Genomic DNA, 19,694 nt, shown 5'->3' with positions numbered 1-19,694 from the left:
GAGGTAGAGATTTTCATCTCAGTTCATCTCGCTTAGAGTGTTTCAAAGTTAGTCATGTCTAATTTCATACACTTGTTGATCATCATTTAAACTGACTTGGTGGTTAATAATGCTTTTGTCTATGGTCTGACAAACTCAGAACACATATTTGTTCTTACTTCACACAGACTTTAAGTAATATAATTTCAGTGTATCTGTCTGATAAGAGAGCACACCTGCTGTTTAGATAATGCATGTTAGAGTTATATCAAACAGTCATGAGCAACTGCCTGCGCAGTGTTCAAATTCGTGCACATTCATCATCCTGCCGGTTAAACTGATTTTCAGCTGTTTCAACTGTTGTTAGGCCATCTCTGCTTTGTTAATAAAACTACATTCCCACACCAGCCTTGGGTCCACTAACTCGAGTGCATGTAATTCATGTTGTGCTAGAGCAGCAGTACTGAGAGACAAAAGCCCTTCACAGAAAAACAGTTTGAACTGAATATAGATTGTGGTGGTTACACTATGGCAGAGCTAGTAGAAACTGCTATATATCAGCTGCTCCTCTCTTCCTCTGGTGTTATACGAGGTGCTACAGTTCAGTGAGCGTCACTAAGAATGAGCTTCAGAATCAATATCTCCTCTGCCACTCCAGGAGGGAGACAGAAAAGTTCAGCTGACCCGCAATCCATACGTCTCCATGACAGTAGGACTCTGCTTTATCTGTAAAGCCAAGCGTAACGCACTGTCAAGGCTGAATTATAGACTCGAGTTACCTCTACAACTGAGCCGATTCACCAAAGACAGATTTTCATTCACCAATCAAAACGCTGAAATAAGTCTTGTCCTCTTTGGATTTCTTTGTGGCAACTAATTACAAAACTTCTCTGTAAGCACGCATTACGCAGGAGCTACTGTGAGATTTCTGATTTCTTGTCCACTCAACTGACGTTTTAATCCAAATTGGTTTATAGTAAGTAAGTGCAGGAGGGTTCAGTGCTCAGATACACATAAGTCATGCATTTGTATACATAATTACAGTCATAGCCTGAAGGTGATTGACAACAGCCACACTGGCTCAAAAGATAAAAATCAACAACTCAAACAAGATCCTCATTTTAAACACAGGAACAAACCTTGAGATTGGCCTCATGTCAAAGGATATCCACTTTCAAGGACAGTCAGGCAAACATCAGCAGCCAACAGTCTAGAAACACATGGCTTTGCATATGTCATATTGCACTGTTGGGACTACTCTTACAACGTATTCATACTGCAAGCAACGCAATCAAGTTGTCAGAATTTTCAATTTCCTGGACATCTGCGCAACCAGCAAAACTCGCCAAAACATGCAGACGGTCAACAAGTTTATCGACTGCAAAAAAATCTGACCACAAGTACAGTCTTCGTGACCACAGGTCGTCAACACCCAGGGAAAATTTGTGATAAATAGATCTGTCTGGCAAATGCAAGCAGAAGGGCTGTTGACGGTTGTTACAGTCATATATAAAGCCTGTAAAATTGTTATTTGCAAGACTGAAAGAAGAATCACCCCAAAACAAATGACTACAACCATTACTACACCCATCACTGCGGACAACTATAATTTGACAGTTGTTATATTCTATTGCAAGCTTTTTATTAATCTTAAATCGGTTACTTGATGATAGACGATGGCAAAGCAGCATTAAACGCAACATGTATAAAGTGTTTTAGTTAAAGCTATGACTGCACAAGACAGCTAGTGTGTAGGAAACAGCCTGTTCTACATCTCATAACTGGTCAGAATAGAGTGACACATCAGTCAAGTGTGAACGCACTGACAGAACAATCAAAGATTTAACGGTTTCATTGTTTTGACATAACATGAGCGCTGTATTTATCACGTCCTGTCATTATAGTGTTTGAATTAACCTGAACTAGCTTCATAATCCAGAGCTGCATTACATATCACCACTCCATCACTGACAGAAGTAAATAAATTATTCAAATAAAAGCAGGGAGAGAGACCCTGTGGAAAACTCTCCAGGCACAGTCGCCCCATTTGCAGTTGTGGGAAATCTGTCAGAGCAAGAGTGCCTTCCCTAGAGGGACAGAGGACAAATGACACCCACTCTCTGCATTCAATTACTACGAGAGAGGCCATGGGAGCCAAATCCTGCAGGAGACCAGGCTACATAGAAAGAAGAAACTCACTCACACACACACACACAGACACACACAGACTTAAGTAGAACTGTCTGCTGCAGTCAGCTCCAATTACCACTGTCCACTACTAATGCACAACATGTGAAACTAGAAGAACAATTCCATCTTTTCCCCCATTACACAACGCTGCATGTGGATTATGTTTGCATATTTCTTTGCATAATTCCTAAAACATAATTTCACAGACTCTAATTGTGAGTCTGTGAGTCACACTCACAAATTAGTGGTTACTTAAAATCCCTATGAGTCCAAAACAATGAAATATGTCGAACAAATTACTTAAAAAGAAAGGGCACGTGAAAAAAAAGTATGTCGGTCTGCCACATATGCCCACAATTATATGTAAACAACCTCAATCTTATTCCAAAGGAATTCTAATACGATTTGCAATATCTTTGATCAATCACAAGGAACTGATTTGTTTAAAAAAAAAAAAAAAACGTGCAACATCCACTGCATATTGCCTTTAGGCAAATCTTTCCTGTGTAGTGTGTCCCCAAGTGACACTAGATAGATTCTGCTACAGGACATTATGACACATTCATAATGATAACCTAACCCACACACACACACCACCTCATTATGTTCTCCGCCTATGCAGAAGACCTCAGCTTTCCTTCCACAGTAGCTTTGTGTGCTCCCTGCGGCCGTAAGTCTATTTCCAAATGGCTGCTGCTGTCAGTACTTCAGCGCCCGCGCGCGCCAGAGAAGGAGAGCGGGTCAGGAGGGCTGACCTGATGTTCACACGTCTCTCAACTCCACTTGAGAGGGAAACATTGACCACTTAACCCTGCTCTGCAAGCCGGCTATGCATCAGCTTCCACGTCACATGGAAGATTCTCAGTGGGTGAAGATCTCTGAGTAACTTTACGTTGATTCATTTTAATCCGGAGCTGCACAAGTTTCTTTGCAAATGTTGAGTTTACATTAGAAGTGATGGGTACATTGAAAATGTGCTTTTTTCTGTACACTGCTACATGCAATATATGTAAAACCAAACTGTGAACTTGTCAAACAGCGTCAGATGTAATCCATTAAAAAAATTATTATGTGCTCTGTATGTGCACTTGGGGTTACACCCTCACAGAGTACACATAGACAAAGAATCTACATGATAGCCCAGATATACCGACTGCACCAGTTTCCTAGTGTGGGTGGAGTGAGACATGTGACACGTGTGTTTTGTTGCCAGAACGTTATTTAGAGGAGAGTAAACTTCCTAAACTGCCCCGGGATGAATTCTGGTTTGTTAAATATAACAGTGTGTCAGTGTTTTTGCACATTGCTATCAACAATAATGAAGATGTCTTGCTTATCTGGCTCAGGAAGAACATAAGTCTGGCTGTCAGGGAGACCTGCCTGACTATACAAAAGCACGGTTATAAAACTTGATTTACAGGAGCCCAACTGCTATACTTTTTTACACAAATCACTTCCAAAAACCTACTGTAGGAAGTTGCTTTTATAGCTGTACTCGAAGAAGTTCCTTATACTAATAATTTGATAGACGATATGGAAATTTACTGTAAAATAAAAGGCTGGAATAACACCAACTGCCATAACATTTCTGACTTAATATCACACTGTTACTTGTTTGTGTTTCCACTGTGTCGCAAAGTATCACATGTCAACTTAGGATATATGTCATGAAGCTATACAGAGTAGTGAAAGCCAACTGTCGGTGCGGCGCTCTGCTGGATGTTACTGATCCACCAGTTAAGCCCATGAAACCGTGCATATATGTGTGTAAGACAATAGCTTCTGTAAAGCACCTCTCGCTGTTATACTGAGAGGGAGAGCGAGCTCTGTTTCCACACCTGTTGCCCTGGGCCATGAGGGACAAGCTATCTCCATCGCTCTCACTCTTCGCTTTCCAATGGACTGTGCTTGTGACAAGTTCAGCCATATTGTCTTAAAGCGTCAGTGCCCACGCTGATAAGTCTAATGTATACCTGATTAAATCCAGCGGCTTAGGGGCTTGTTCGCATTCCAAAGCACTCCAACAGAGGGATATATTGTAAATGCATATGAAAAGTTTTAAGAATGAGGCACATCTGAACTTAAAAAAATGAAATAGGAGCACACGTTCCTCATAGATAACTCCTTAAATAAAATTAAATGTGAAGATATTTGATTTTGGAAGAGAAAACTAGAACACAATCAGGCGGTACACCACATGTTACTGGAATAAAGATGATGCTTAAAGAGCTTAGAGGTCTTTAGTTTGATATTTAGGACTAAATTTCACCTCACTTTGGCCGGAGTGGACATTTTCACCGCACATAGTTTGCAACAGTGACCTTAATGTGCAACTTCTTAGCCTGAAGTTTCTTTTTAGTATTAAATCTGATTATGAAATGTGGGTTGAGTTGAGACTTTTGCTGAATCTAACATTTTGCACAGATGAAACGAAGATGTGATGTAAACTGTCTTTGGAGCCTCCCTCTGTGTAGATTGGATCCAGAGCTGGCGAGAGAAAAGGAAACCAGGCGTCTTCTCGCTTTGGTATTGATCGTAGGAATTAGCAGGAAGGAGACAACGTCCCCTCAGGTTGGGAGAGATGAAGTTATACTAAATTATTGCTGAACAACTTTGAAGTTGTATCATGGAACTGTTGGAGGCTAGTTCCCTATACTGACATTTTTTGCTTCTTTTTAAGGGCAAAAAGACACAGCATGATAGAATATAATTCAAACCATCTTTAATACAAACCACAGAAGCATAAATAATTGAATAAAATCGGCAGTGGTTTTTTGAAATGCACCAGCAAATAAGTCTACAACATTTTTTCTCTCTTTTGGACTCATTCTGAGAAGTCTAAATCTTGCGGTGGGAGAAGAAGTGAAGGAGACTGAGACTCTGGTTTTGGCTGGCTTTAAGTGGGCCTGGCTTGCATGTGGCTAGGAGGAACCAATGTCCTGGCAAACGATGTGGAAATACTGTGCATCAAACACCAACAAGGCCCATATAACACATAGCTTCTAGCCTGGCATATGAACACAGGTTTATGATTGCTCACTCTCACTGTGTTTGTCATGACCCAGAAAGTTCAGATGGGGTTAAAATGTACAAAATCTGGATCATGATCAAGAGGAAAAACCCAAAAGAAAATATTCTAATGCAGGAATAATGATGTATATAAAACTATGTGAAACTATGGTTAAAACAAAAAAAAGAAAAAAGAAAACGTGGTAGTATCAGCTCTTTAAATTCTACATTAAACAAAACGTTATCTTTTAATGTCTATGTGAAGGCCACATACTTTACATAGTTTAATTTTAAATATTTTATTGTACATTTGCAGTTGGATTTGGGTGAAATAACACTTTGGGTATCAGACAGGCTCATTAATTGAACTTTGACCTCAATGTGAGAGACCAAAACACAGACAGAAATAAAGTTATCATGGGGTCCTGAGCAAATTCACACATTAGCTTCACTTTTACATCAAACAAAGTATCTTTGTCACAATGAAAATGTCCTAAAATGACTTGCAATTATATTATTACTTAATTAAACCTTCACTTACGCTATTATCACTCGACCCTGACACGGGGTAGACCGTCCAGCCGAGCTCCGCTGTGGCTGTAGTGGAGTCCATAAGCGTCTCTGTGGAAAAAAATAAGGGCGAGACGGTGGTCAGATAATCTCCTGAGAACATGAAAACGTTGCCATGGTTGAACAGAAAAACCACTTCAGTAATACAAAGATTTTGAGAGGAAGCAGATAATATTATATAATTTACTCTATAAAATGTCAGAAAATAGCATGATGTCCATTGGAAATTTCCAGACGAAGGTGACGTCTTCATATTTAGTCGGACTGACAGCTGGGAACTCAAATACAAAATCATATATCATATAAATCATATAAAAGAGCAAAAATATGTTCTAATATATATATTTTTTAAACAAACAAGGGCTACATATTTCTGAATATTACTATGGGGTTGTTCACAGTTCACAAAGCTGTTTTGTCTCTTTTTTTTTTATCATCAATTCATCTTTTAAGTTATTTCAGTTAACTCAGTGAGAAAAAATCCTGCTTGACATTTTGTGGTAGAAGAGAGAATGTGCTACCACAGAAAGATTGCTAGTAGTTTCCAGAGAGGTCAGTGACATCTTGGTCAGCAGAACTATGTCATCTTGTGACTTGTAGGCAAAACAACAGGCTGGGATAGCAAATCTCCACGGTATAGCGGAGGGGGCCACCCTATATGCCGTGGATTAGCTGGTGGAAAGAAACACCTCTGGTAATTGGGGTCAAAGAAAATGTGCCTCTTGTCTGTCATGAGGTCCTCCTGTGGCACACATTCCACCAGTCTGACCCAACTGTCCGTCATACGCTTACTGAACCATTCCCACTGTCACCTTCTTTACCTCTTCTTCTTACCCTTTTGTACCCATGCCCTCAAGACCTCTTTTCCATTCCTGGCTTCATCTCTACTCTGCCTCTCTCTGTAGGCGACAGAGGGCAGGTCTAATGAATTTATCCTGCTGCCGAGACAGGCTGTGTCACTCTTGTTCTCTAGTGTTGAGCTGCAGCAGATGGAGAGAGCATTCGTCAGGTTCGAGGCGTCAGCTGCAACTCCAAAATGCCACAGAGGGATTTAGAGACCCCCTCGACTAACACGGCCACTAAGCTTAGCATAAGTCACATCCAGCCATTGTAATGGTCGGATGAACAATTGCATGGTGCTCTGGCTCTTCATTAATATTAGATAGATAGATATGAACTTATTGAATTGGCACTAATAGTGTGGTTTAATTCAAAGTCCTAGCTGCTGAAATCAGATTACAGGTAATGAATGAAATCAAAGATAGAGGATGTGAAGTTACATCTCACAGGATTTTTCACTGCATACGCAGCTCTGTAGCAGCTTGCAGGATATTTCAGAGACTTTGAGTTGTTTTATAACGCTGGATTTCCTCTGATTTATATTCCAGCAAAAGCCACAGCTTTTAATTAACAGGCTCCACACGCATCGGTTTATTTCAGGGCCTTCTGCTGACTTTCTGCGTCTCACCAGTACTCACAAGGCATAATACTAGATTTCACATCCTATTCAGTTATCACAAAGCCCAAATCGTATAATTAGGCAGATGAGACTGCAATTGAGCAGCTATTGATAACCTTGTGTGTGACTCTGAGCCAAGCAGCCTACATGGGTGTTAGGCAGTGAAATGGTAATTATGCCCCATAATGATAACGATAATTAGTGGAGGAGTAAAGTGAGAATAATGAACCCCCTCTGCGGTGGTTTAAGGAGTGTTGTGGGGGAACAGGGGAGCAAATTTCCTCAGGAATGTTAATACAGACACCGAGTGACACCCCGCCGTCTTACTCCATCTTTCTCTTTCTCTGTCTGAAGCTACACATTCCCTCTGTTTCTTTCTGCTTTCTCTTATAATCCATCACTTTCTCTTCTCTCTTTCCCCCTTCATACTTTTCCCTCTCTTCCCTTCCCTCACACAGACCGTCTCTCCCTCCCTTCCCTCTGTCTCTCTCTCCCCTGCTATCAGCGGCCCGCACGCTGGACAAGTACTACCTCAGCCTGAAAGACTGATCACTTTTCTTCCTCCTGCTTTCTACACTTCAGTCCTGGCAGCCACACCGATTCATTACCTCCCGCAGAGCAGAGCAGCACATAGCTCACCACTGTCAGACACTTCCTCGCTCTCAGTCTGAACCTCCAGCCGGGACAGAGCATGGCTGCTCGGCAAGACACATTGGCTATTAATCAAAAAGAGGACAGGGCGCAGAGGTTCTCGTCTGAATCCAACCGCAGGCATCACTTATTTTTGTTTTTTCTTGTAGACACTTGTTTATGATGTGAGGATTTCAATTTTGGCACTCATGGGACTGGCAGTGATGTCATCTGAGGAATACATTTAAGTGTACACACGCTGTTCCACCAGCAACATCTACTTTGTATGTGGTATTGTACTGTGTACAATAGACAATACACCGTAAGTTGATATGGAGTACCAGATGTAATCAATCTGTATCGTCTATTGTGTCCAACCCTTAGGAAAACCCTGTGAGGTTAAATCCAGGTGGCATTTTAAAGCTTTTTACCGGACTAAATAAAGTCAGTTTACAGTAACTTTTCCCCTCGCTCTGCTTAAACAATATTTTCTTTTCTCTGACTTAATTTTGAAACTGAAAAGCACTTGGCCAGTGAATTCTGTTTATGTTTGGCGGACAAGAATCTTCTGCATTTTCTAACTATGAGTCATGATTTAAAACTTATTCGTTTCAGAGTTTAGTAAAGAAAAAAAGAAAACCAGATCTTCATACTGCAAAAACAATCAAAGATTCTGTTCTACTTGCTGACTTTTAATTTACTTTAGAGCTGCAACAATTAATCGATGAACTTCTATAGCTGAACTATTTTTTTTAAATAATAATTTTATTTTTTCAAGAGAAAACTCTTTCTTTTGTCCACTAAGACACTAAACAAATATTTTTTATTGCCATTTTATGGACCACACAATTTATCAATTAATCTCAAAAATGGTCGACAGATTATTGGATAATTAAAATAATAATTAGTTTCCTAATTGACCTTTTCAAGTATTTTAAAGGAATCGTTAACGTTACTGCAGCTCTGTTATTAGTGTCTTTTTGTAACCAGTTTCCTCATTGCAAAAACTTCTGGTACTCTGTATCCCGTTAAAAACAGAGAAACGATGACCCTAACTTTTTCTGCATTTTTTTTTAAAAGCTCTTGCTTTTCTGTCTGTCTGTTGCCGCACAACCCTGTTTGTACTATAATGGATTTGCACAACACCCGAATGTGTTCAGGAGGACAGAAAATCTAATGACAAACTGTGGCCTCTCGATTTCCTACTTACAGCAGTAAGTGTCTTTGCATTATTTGTGTGACAGCGGAGAGAGTGATGCATAAAAATGCTTTAACTGTTGGAAAAATGGCCTCCACGCTGGCGGTCTAAGGCAGAAGCAATACTTCACTGTCTAAACGAACAGAGAGATGTTTTTAAATATGAAACATTAATGTCCGAACTTTAACATATTTTCTAAAATTGCAAAGAATATTAGCAATACAGTAAATAATTAAAGCTTGGATGTCTTTTTTTTTTCCTTTTTTAAACTTGATACCCTCGACTGTGGAGGAGGGCTATGAATATGCAATGAGACCTAGGAGTCTAAGAAAAGCCTACTAGGCTGAGAGTGCTTCCTCCAACACTTCCTGAGACTAAGGAGAGAGTTTAGTGCTGATCTGAGAGAGAGCTCTCCAGTGAGAGGCTGTCTGAAGTGACAGGCGAAGGGGGAAGGTTTGGGTGGAGGAAAAGGAAGGGGGGCTGTGGTACTACAACAACACTCTTCTTCTCTAAGAGGGGTCAATGCTGCATCTCAGCTTTCTAAAGAAAGTAACAGCATTTTCAATGAGGGATACAGAGAAGTGCTGTTCACAGAAAAGACATCTCGGCTTAAACAACCACCGCGAGTAAGAAAATAAGCATTTTACAGCAGGTACAAAGACTTCAGACTGAAAGTTATCTGCAAGCTATTGTGTTGCTGAATTAATAAATGAAAGCAACCAACACAGGATATTGAAAGAGCGTTTCCACTTAATATTAACATGTCGTGTACGCTGCATTGGAAATGTATTCATCCTTTCACTTTCTCCGCACAGTGTTTGCTCGTGGTTTTATTATTTATTTTACCTGCCAGCCAGTTTCTCAGCGTTTGCAGCTGGTCTTCACGATGGTGACTTATGTCCAAAGGGTATGAAAATCAGGTTTTGACAGACGGATGGCCAATTAGTCAGAGCAAATAGACAGATTTCTGCAGTTTGAGTGATGGATGGAAACTTCCTCTACCGCCATGATTAATCCCTCAACTACATTTGTGCACCTTTTCCCCGGGCATCAAGTGAGATTTTTTTGTCTTTCTATCACAAGAATACAAGCTGGTACATGCTCGTATGTTAAATGGCTGACTTGAGATATTTCTGAGCTTTTCTCAGCGTGAAGAATCCCTTTCGACAATTTGCTTTGCAACTTATTGCATCACTATTGAGGAAAAAACCTTGCATATAAATTACTTTGACATGGCAGTTCAAACCGGAATCAAAGCAAATACCAATTTTCTAACAAACTGGCCTATATTTAGGGCCTACAGTTTAATGAGGGTATTTTGAAGAAGCAATTGACCTCCAAAACAGCGTGAAGCAGCTAAGAGGCATGACTTCTTTTTATCTTTCTCACCAGCAGAACTGTAGCCTCTGCTCGCTATGGAACAAACAGACATTCTCCTCAACATTCAATTTAACATCGACATAAACCGCATATGGTGCTTTCCACGGCTGTGATAATGTCAGCTAAAAGGGCTAAAAAGCAGTTAAACATTCTCCCTATAAAAGCCATGCTGGGTAAAGTTCAGTTTAACCACTGCTCAAGGGCGCATGTGCATTTACTTGCCTTTCACTAAACACCTGAAACCATAGTATTTGATGGCAAATGTGGGAAGATTGTGGTATGTGGTACAGTTGCAGAGTAACATGAGCAAGCTGTTCATTGTGCTAAAAACAGAACCCTATATAGTGGACCCGGCACGGAAATCTGCCCAGATTAAGGGGCAAGGCAATGATATACCCCTGAGGGAGCCAGTGCAAGTGCAGAGACATGATTCATAGCTATAATGATGGACAGGGCTACTGTATGGCCTGTTGGAAAGAATAACAGTCTGTTTCATTTAGAGGGAAGAAGTGGATGGAGCCCCTGGTCCAGAGCAACTCAGCTCAACTTATCTGTCAGCACAAGCTGGGCCCATTAAGGTACAGTAGAGCTCCCACCAATGTCACATAACAGCGTATCCCTGTGTGTTAAATGAATTCTTAATCCCACTTTTAAAATGAAACAGAGGCTTTGTGGACCAAGTGGCACTAACCCAAACCCTGGAGCTTTTTTCTCTTCGTTAAAGAGTCAAAGGCAGGCTGGCATGTAGCCCTGGGTATCCAGGGCGCTACCCGGTGTGTCATTGGTGAGACATCAGTCTGTCAGGGAGATTTATGTGCTTGTAGAGGTTATTGTTGAGCCCTGAAAAGGCTGCTTCGAAGCTGGGATAAGAACGTAGGTGTTTCAGGGGGGAAGCAATGAGGTACGGCTCAAAGTTCAGCACCACCTCATCAAGGCTGCAGAGTGGTGTGTTTTCCAAGGCAAGAGAAGATGAGGAAGGAAGGCGGGTAGTTGATTTTGGCAGAAGACGGCGCAGTGTGAAATATGGTACCACACACACAAACACTAACGCACAGAAAGTAGAGCTCTCTCAGAGCTTTGACTGTTGACAGAATGATACAGCATGGCGTTCCCAGGGGCCTCAAACAGGATGTACGACAGTAATCCCTACACAGCCGAGCTGTGTTATCAGTCAGTGCAACTTAACTTGTCAGCAAGGCCAAGGAGCAATAGCCTAAAACAAATGTAAGAGGAACAAAAAATACAACTTGATGTATGACTGAAAAACTGTCAAGTTCTCCAATTGGCTGTAAATTGCCATGTATCTCAGGCATTTCTTGTATTTTTCCTGTTGATGGAACACAATGTGATCTCATCTGTTGTCTAAAACTAAGAAAATTCTGTATTGGTTTTCACATCTACCACCATATATCACCCTTGTTTTCAATTGCAGAGTGAATTAAAGATAAAAAGATATAATAATACCCTGGATAGTGAGATCACACCGAAGTTTGACCATAAGAAGGAGGAAGAGACTCAGATCCTTATTGTGGAGGGCTTTCTGCTTTACGCATACAGATCCTTGATCAACGTGCTGAACCAACATTGCTTTATTTTCCTCCCATATGTAGAAAGCAAAAAGAGGAGGTGCTCGAGGCACTACACGCTGCCAGACCCCCCTGGCCTCTTCGATGGAAATTTCTGTCCCATGTATCTGAAACACAAGAATCCCCCTACTCAGGTAAAATAATGTTTGACACTCCAAATGTATTTTTTTGTATATTGTTTTCTGAAAAAATGCAGGTTATATTGTATATTGCATTACGTATGTATGTAGCCATTTGCGCATTCACAACTAGTTTCAGTTGCAGTATCAGAAGAGACTCAGATACTGCCTAAACAACAGGATCTGTAATTATAGGTACGCGTGTTGTTGTTTGGTACCAAAATGACACCACGTAATATATTTACCCCGAAATAGGGTAGTTTCCCATTTGCCTTTTTTTCCCAGGATGGTGAAGTCATGTCTTGCCCTACTCTGACTTGGATTGGTTTACCCCGCTAACCCTAACCCAACCCATCCATCCAATCCAAAACAAAGAAGATGAGTACTAGCCAGCTAGAGGCAGATCAGGAAAGGTCACGTGCACTCTTCTCCCACTGGGAACTACTGTTTTGGAGCACATATAAGCGATGGTGGTGTATGTTAGCCAGAGCTGGCTAAGTATCATATTATCATATTTAACCGACTGTCAAACTAGAAAACCAAAGAAAGTTCTTTGGCATTTTTATTTATTTTTTGGGCATTTGTACATATTCTAAAGAGGCCATAACAATGATAGCTATCACATAGGGTTAATAGTATACAGTTGTTAAAAAAAATACATTTGTATCAGATTGGAACTTGGAATTGGACATTATGGTCTTATAGAGAGTAGGAGTATATAAATCCTGAAAATCACTTTTTCGTGTTCAGTGCTCTACTAAAATAATAACTACCATGAACAGGTCTTTCTCAGCAATTCATGGAAGGCTGAAATGTATTAGTTTTCAGTAACTGTCACTGTCTTATCTCACCTGTGGCTACAACACCATTGTCATGCCAATCATCTAAAAGGAAAGTTTTTCTTTCCATACATTAGAATGTGTTTTTGCTATTACGGGCAGCTGTAGGTGTATCATTAGTGTAGTTTCAGCATTAAAATGTAGTTAGTTCTGAGTGACACCATATTTCATGGCAGAGAGACATCAATGTAAGCAATAAATTTCAAGTGGGAACAGTCACCTGGCCAATCTTAAGCTGCGTGAATGAAAACCTGGCCAATAACACAGACTGGAGAATTTATAAGTTCACTTTCCATATTTCCCGAACCCCTGACAACCCACCGAAACCTGTTTAACAGATCAGTACATTTTAAATTCTGCAGTGGAATATTCTGTAAAAGTGGGTCTCCACATTTTTATAAGCAGCAGCTGAAGAGAACATGCACATGATTCAAAAAGAGGCTGCACGAGTGACATTCATCTATCAGCGCAATCATTTTGAGTGCCGTATGAGCACTGTGATGTTCATCTATGAGTGTGGTAGAAATACCTGCAGCAAAGTTAGACAGGGATGTACAAATCACTTCTCATCGGAGTGACAGCTTTTCAGATACCACTACTAATTGACTTGATGGAAATAATCATTGCAGAGCCTCCCACGCCTTGCCTACAAGCCATTAGTTAAAAGTGGATGATTAAAAAATACACACATGCAAGAGCATGAAGGAATTCTTTATTTCACGCATGTGTGGTCCCTGGCATCACATGAGGAATTTTGTTCTCTCTCTCTCTCTCTCTCTCTCTCTCTCTCATTTTCTCAGTGTCTTTTGCTCACTGTCTCTGGTCCTTGATTAGGCTGTACGGGTAATAACAGAGCTACAGGCCCTGGAGGAGCAGTACCACCATGATACGCTTGTATTAGCCCAAAAGACAAGATGTCCCCCCCCAGCTTAAAATATACTCAACTGGAACTGTGGGAGCAAAGGGACCCATTTTCCCTCCTAATTTGTCCTACATGAGATGATGTCTGTGGTAGTCAAGGGAGCAGCTATCTCCATGCCAACAGTTTTGATTGGCAGCTCTTGCAAATTATGGGTTACTTGTGGAGGTTGGTGACACCAGCTGAAAAAATTTGAAGATATAATGCAACCGAAAGCACATCGGAGACTGGGAGTTTTCACCCTGCTGCTTTTCAGCACTCCAAGAGATGTATGCAGTGTCTATGTGAAAGATAGGTCCCTCTTTTTTATTGTGACGGCCTGTCCTTGTTTGGCTGTTAAAAGGATTCACCCTCTATTTGATATCTAGTCAAACTACATCCTCCTCTATCCCACATAATGTGTGCCAAGTCAAGTCATTAAAGTCTGACAAACAAATCTAGTTTATGACCTATTCTACATCCTTTTAAAGAGCCTTTCATCCTCTGGAAGATCCTTTAAAACCTGCAGTAAATTCCTGCGCTGAGGCCCTGGGTTCTTGTCATTTGAAGTTTGGTGATAAGGCTGAACTGCTGACCTTCGTGCACCACAGATCCCTGGCACAGCTGTGTTTTGGACACTTAAAAACATCAATGAATAAGTCCACCAGTCTTTAAGTGAGATAGTGAATCCTCTACCTGTTCATGTAGCTTAGTGTTCTGGACAGTATTTTGACATTTTGAGTCTGAGACCTCAAACTAGGAAAGAAATGTAACCCTATCATGCATATTTGTTTGAGTGGTTTTGTTGTTTTCCAAGAAAAATCTGAAATATTATAACTGGAGGTCTTCTCGACCACAATACCCCAAACACACAGGGGTTGTTTTCTTATTAAGGGTTTGATAAACAGTGAATTGTGAATGTACGTTTATGTTGAAACGTGCAGTACGAATATAACAATCAGCCTTCACAGAGACTTTTATGAAGCCCATTGTGTCCCCACAAATCAGTGAACCGATATACTACTGAGTTGGACTCATGGAGAAACATTCAGATGAAAAGAAACTAAATAATATTCTACAGCACCCTGCAATGCCCCACAGCTCTGCAGACCAAGAATATTCACAAAACAGAAATGTGCAAGATAGCTGTTTCCACTTCCTTTATTATGTTAATTACAGGGGAATATTCTCTGTCCATGACTAATTCAATATATCTAACGTGCAATGCATCAAATAACAGGTAACTGGCAACTTTTCCAGATAATAAAAAGCAAAAATGAAATAAACAGATAAACAAATAATCAATCATATCTGTTTTGTTAAAACAAAGATTAAATAAAAAAGCAATGTTGTGCATGATCCCAAATGGCATCTCTGATATGGTAAAGCAGCACAAGTCGAGACAGTGAAGCAGTATTATAAATTTAGCTGTTTAAGCCATTTAAAGCTTGACTTTCAGTTTCTCCATTTGAACCCCACTTATACATTTGGTCGTATTTAAGTACTTTAAAGCTGAAATTTTAGTTGCTTTATTTAGGTATCTGTATCAAGACTGTTCAAAGATTTGCCAACACCCTGCTGCTGCAAATGACAACTGAAGACCGCAGTATGTTCTTGACAAATCTGTCTCAAAAAACACCTTACTGCTTTCTTTTTTTCCGCCTCAGATTTGGTTTCTGGGTTAAGTACTAGAGAGAGTAAAAAGATTTGGAAACTTCCTCGTGTTTAATGATAAATGTGACTCATCTGGAGCTGTAAATGTTTCACAAAATCTAAATAAATGAGTAGCTTTTTTTTTTGGTGCAAAACTGTGTGTATGTGTGTCTCAGGCAAAGTTATGATTACAAGCAATCAAGGATACAAACAAGGAACCCTCACTGTACCTCTGAAGACATTTTGTTCCCAAATAATCAGCCTTTGGAAATCAAGCTGTAATAGTCAGGAAACACAACAAAACCTTTCATTAGCTTCACTGATACATGAGGTTTCTTGTGTCTCTCTTTTGATTGCTTGTGTACTGTAAGCTATTGAATGATCAAAAACTAGTTGCTTGTTTTTGCTCAATATTCACATAACCACACTTGTGCTATGAGGCATCCCCATCCGTACACACATCTGTGTGTTGGCAGACCATTATAAAGTGCATTTATTGTGTATACATGGCATTTCTTTTTAATTTGCTCTTTAAAAGGTATTGATAAACCATAGTAACTGCCACCATCCGACAATTCTTTCCCAGGAAAGAAAATGACAAATACGATACTGTATGGTATTTCACTTTGTTTACGTCCTGAGAATAAATGGCTGAATAATTTAATACAGTGTATAATATGCTGTGGGCAAAAGCAGTTGTATCCAACCAATTCTGTCAGCAACACAGCCAGAATAAGATTGAAAGCATGTATTTACTGATTATAACTAATATATGGCGTGATTTGTGGTTGTTTTTAAGATTGGAAAAATTAGATCTGGTTTAGTTTTTCAGCCAGATCACCATCTATGCTGAAAAGACATCATCTTGATAGATGATGCATGAAAATGTGGGAAAATATGCGTATCTTTCATTTTACTTGTACACTAAATGCCCTGAAAAATCAGCATTTGCAACCATGCGTCATTCTCTTATGGTGACTGAGAAAAAAAATGCAAAAAGTTGGCATGCTGCTGTCAAAAATACCAGATGTGTTCAAGCACATCTGTAGTGTGAATTGGCAGCAACTGCATTCATCTATTGCATGATTTCACCGCTAAGTATTGTGTTATCATATGAGCAAAGAGAACTGGCAATACATTTGACTGGCGATGCAACAAACGACACCTTAGCATAAACAAATAAATCAAACGCTCTGAGTTACGAAACTGACATCTCTGAATCATTAGTCACTCAACCATACCTGCCTATAAGATGAATTTTTCTCTCCTAACGACTAGCTTTGTGTTTCCAGGTACATCGCTTCCTGCATGCATGTGTCATGCAGAGGAATTCGAACAGCATTATTGATGTGTGAGAGCATCACAGGGTCAAACTAGGGGAGTTGATCTCTTGCCAGTCGATCCAGCCTGTCTGCCAAGAAAGTCATCAGATCAGAGTAGTTTCTCTGTCTGGGCAGATACCGCAGCTCCCAACCCTGCTCCCCGCCCCTCCACTGCACACACACAAACACACACACACACCAGCCCTTCCACCTTCTCGACTTCCTGCTAGTTAATCAATGGCGTGATGTACTTAGGCAACATATTTTCTCACTTCTCTGTCGCTTCATGTGAGGGGCAGAATAATACTTAAGACAAGAGGCCTTAAATTACGTACAGACAATAAATATCCAGGAGGTGGGTGCGGGAAAAGGGAAGATGCTGTATACGGTTGAGCAACTTGCGATAAAACATTGCGTTATGGATGATATGGTATTATTATCCAAAAGAGGGAGGCTAGGAGTGTAATAATGTGTATTAATGGGTATCTTTATGTGTGTTTTACAATGCCTGAAGTCATGTAGGAATGGTAAAAGAGGAGTAGTGATTTATTCTCACTTAGCAGTACACCACAGACACCCTGTCTGGACTCCTCTTTTCCTAATTTATCTCTACTTCTCTTGTCCCCCTCCTGTCTCTCCTCCTTCCTTCTTTGCTCCCATCTCCACACAGTTTCATGAGTATTGTTTCCACTCTGCCACCCCCTTAGCATTTGCTTTATCACACTGACAAGACGCCCCATTTTCAGCTCTTGTCCCCTTTAATCCCTGACCCAAGGAGGAGGCGAATGTACCTCCTAACAGCCGTGACTGTTTAACTATCACTACCACTGTCCGTCTCCACCCTGCCTCTCCTCAAGGGGGACCACACATTTCACAGAAAGAATCAAGAGGAGGGATCACACGGGAGGTAAGGCACACTGGTGGATTCCAGGCCTGTGAGCTAGCTCCTCTCCCTCTCTGGCTTTGGAAGAGTTATGAGACGGAGGGGGGTCATGACCCCCTGGAGGTCTATAAAGCAGAGAATGGGAGGCAGTGGAAGGCAGTACCTCAGCCACATGCCTGCCTGCCTGTGCGCTGCACTTCTGGGACCATTACTACATCCAATCACACAGACAGAGCAACAACAGGCCTGAGAATAACCCAAATATCGCTTACAGTACAGGCACCCCTAAAGCCCCTGCAATCAACATCCTCTTAATCACTGACTGCACGGCACAATGGAAAATGTGTTGGCCAACCATTAAGGCACCTTAAGGACCCTCTGTTAGTCAAACTAACATAAACTGGGAGATATTGGATACCAGTGGAGCACAAACAGAGAGCTAATGGTTTCATGGTGGTCAGCTGTGAATGAGTGTAAGACAGAAACCGAATGAGAGTGGAGAGAGAAAAGAGGAAAGAGATGGAGGAAACTTAAGTAAAACAGGACAGCACTGCCGTACAAACTCTGTTTATATGAGTAAAAAAAAAAAAACAGGCTCCTTTCCATGACCCATGTCCATCCCCACAGCGTTCGTGTGCACTCCTCACCTCAAATCAGGGCGAGCCAGAGCAAAATAAATCGTTGTAAGTGTATTTTTTTTTATTTAAAACTTCAGGGACAAAACGAGGTCATCTACCATTTCATAAAAAATGTCTTCGCAAAGTGAATTACTGAGCCAACAACAAGAACACAATGATACATTTTATGAATCGTTTTAAATTACAATAATTAACTTGAGTCCTTGTTTAACAAAATCATAACACCTTTACAAGCCGACTCATCAATGTTTTATAGATAGGGTACTCGGCAGTGGAGCCGTACTCTGTGTCTTTGACAGTCTGTCACGTACTCATAAATCTATATTTCCTGAGTGGGGAAATATAAACATGTTTGAGGAGGCTGCAGGCAAAAAAGTTTTGTGGTTCAATGTGTTGCTCAAGGGTACTTTGATAGAGACTAAGTGTGAAAATGTATGTGGGGGGCATTCTGTCTGCATGTAAGGTCAAAACAGAAAAGGTGCTAGACGGTAAGGTTGTCAAAAGTATCAATACTTTAATCCTTGTAGAACTATGTGTTAAAAACAATACAATATTATTGTTCGATGCTATTGGAAATACAGAAAACCATGAAAAATAAAAACACACAATCAAATTTTCAACCCAAGGCTGCACAGATGAAACAACAGGGAGGAAATCATTATAATTACAAATGTGGATATGTTTACTGAAATTTTCTGTTCCAGCACAGTGTGCAGGTTATTAATTAAAAAGTGAAGAAAATCATCATTTTGTAAGCTTAGGACTTTTTTCCTTTAATGGTATGGTATCAAAAGAGGTATTGAGTATCGTTAGTATTGTACTAAAGCTTAAAATTTCCTCTATAAGGATACTGTCCTGTAATGTAACAGGCATCACAAGTTGCTTAGAGGGGTGTTATGTCAGGAACAGGAAGGTGTAGACCAGTCTTAGTGTTTCGCCAATAAACACAAATGAATGTTTGCATTACGACCTGCAGGGTGAACAAACAGTGTCTGGCTCACGTTAGGTCCAGAGATGCTTTTGGTTCTCTGTGGAATGCAGAGTCCGTCTTTGCTCTGAAGCAGTGGGCTCTCCATCTGTTTGTTTTGTAGCCATTACAGCCACTTAGCCTGACAGAGTACTTTGTTTCCCTTATCTCGTGAACAGCTAAAACACATAAGTGTTTTCAGCGTCCGTTCGACCTTGGGTTTAACTCCTATCACCGTGTTTACTCGTGACACAGATCAAAGACAGATTGCTTTTGCGCGAGTCGTGGTTAAAGGGACAGCAAACTTTGGTCTGTGGGTGACTTTATGGTTTCATTCCGACGTGGAAAAAAACAAACACAAAAGGCATATGTCA

At 40.5% G+C, this 19,694-nt stretch overlaps 1 protein-coding gene across 4 annotated transcripts in view; it reads right to left on the bottom strand.

Moving 5' to 3' along the window:
- ephb2b (eph receptor B2b) overlaps positions 1 to 19,694 on the bottom strand; it is a 118,032-nt gene that overhangs the window by 67,039 nt on the left and 31,299 nt on the right. For all 4 annotated transcript variants that reach the window (XM_027279418.1, XM_027279420.1, XM_027279419.1 and 1 more), the window contains exon 2: positions 5,720 to 5,799. In XM_027279418.1, coding sequence (XP_027135219.1) covers positions 5,720 to 5,799 — 80 coding nt within the window. The remainder of the gene's footprint in view (positions 1 to 5,719; positions 5,800 to 19,694) is intronic.

Source organism: Larimichthys crocea, chromosome VI, assembly GCF_000972845.2.
Source record: "Larimichthys crocea isolate SSNF chromosome VI, L_crocea_2.0, whole genome shotgun sequence".
In the NCBI taxonomy this organism is placed as follows: domain Eukaryota; kingdom Metazoa; phylum Chordata; class Actinopteri; family Sciaenidae; genus Larimichthys; species Larimichthys crocea.
The sequence above is the reverse complement of the archived record's forward strand: the minus strand, read 5'-3'. Positions and strand labels throughout refer to the sequence as shown.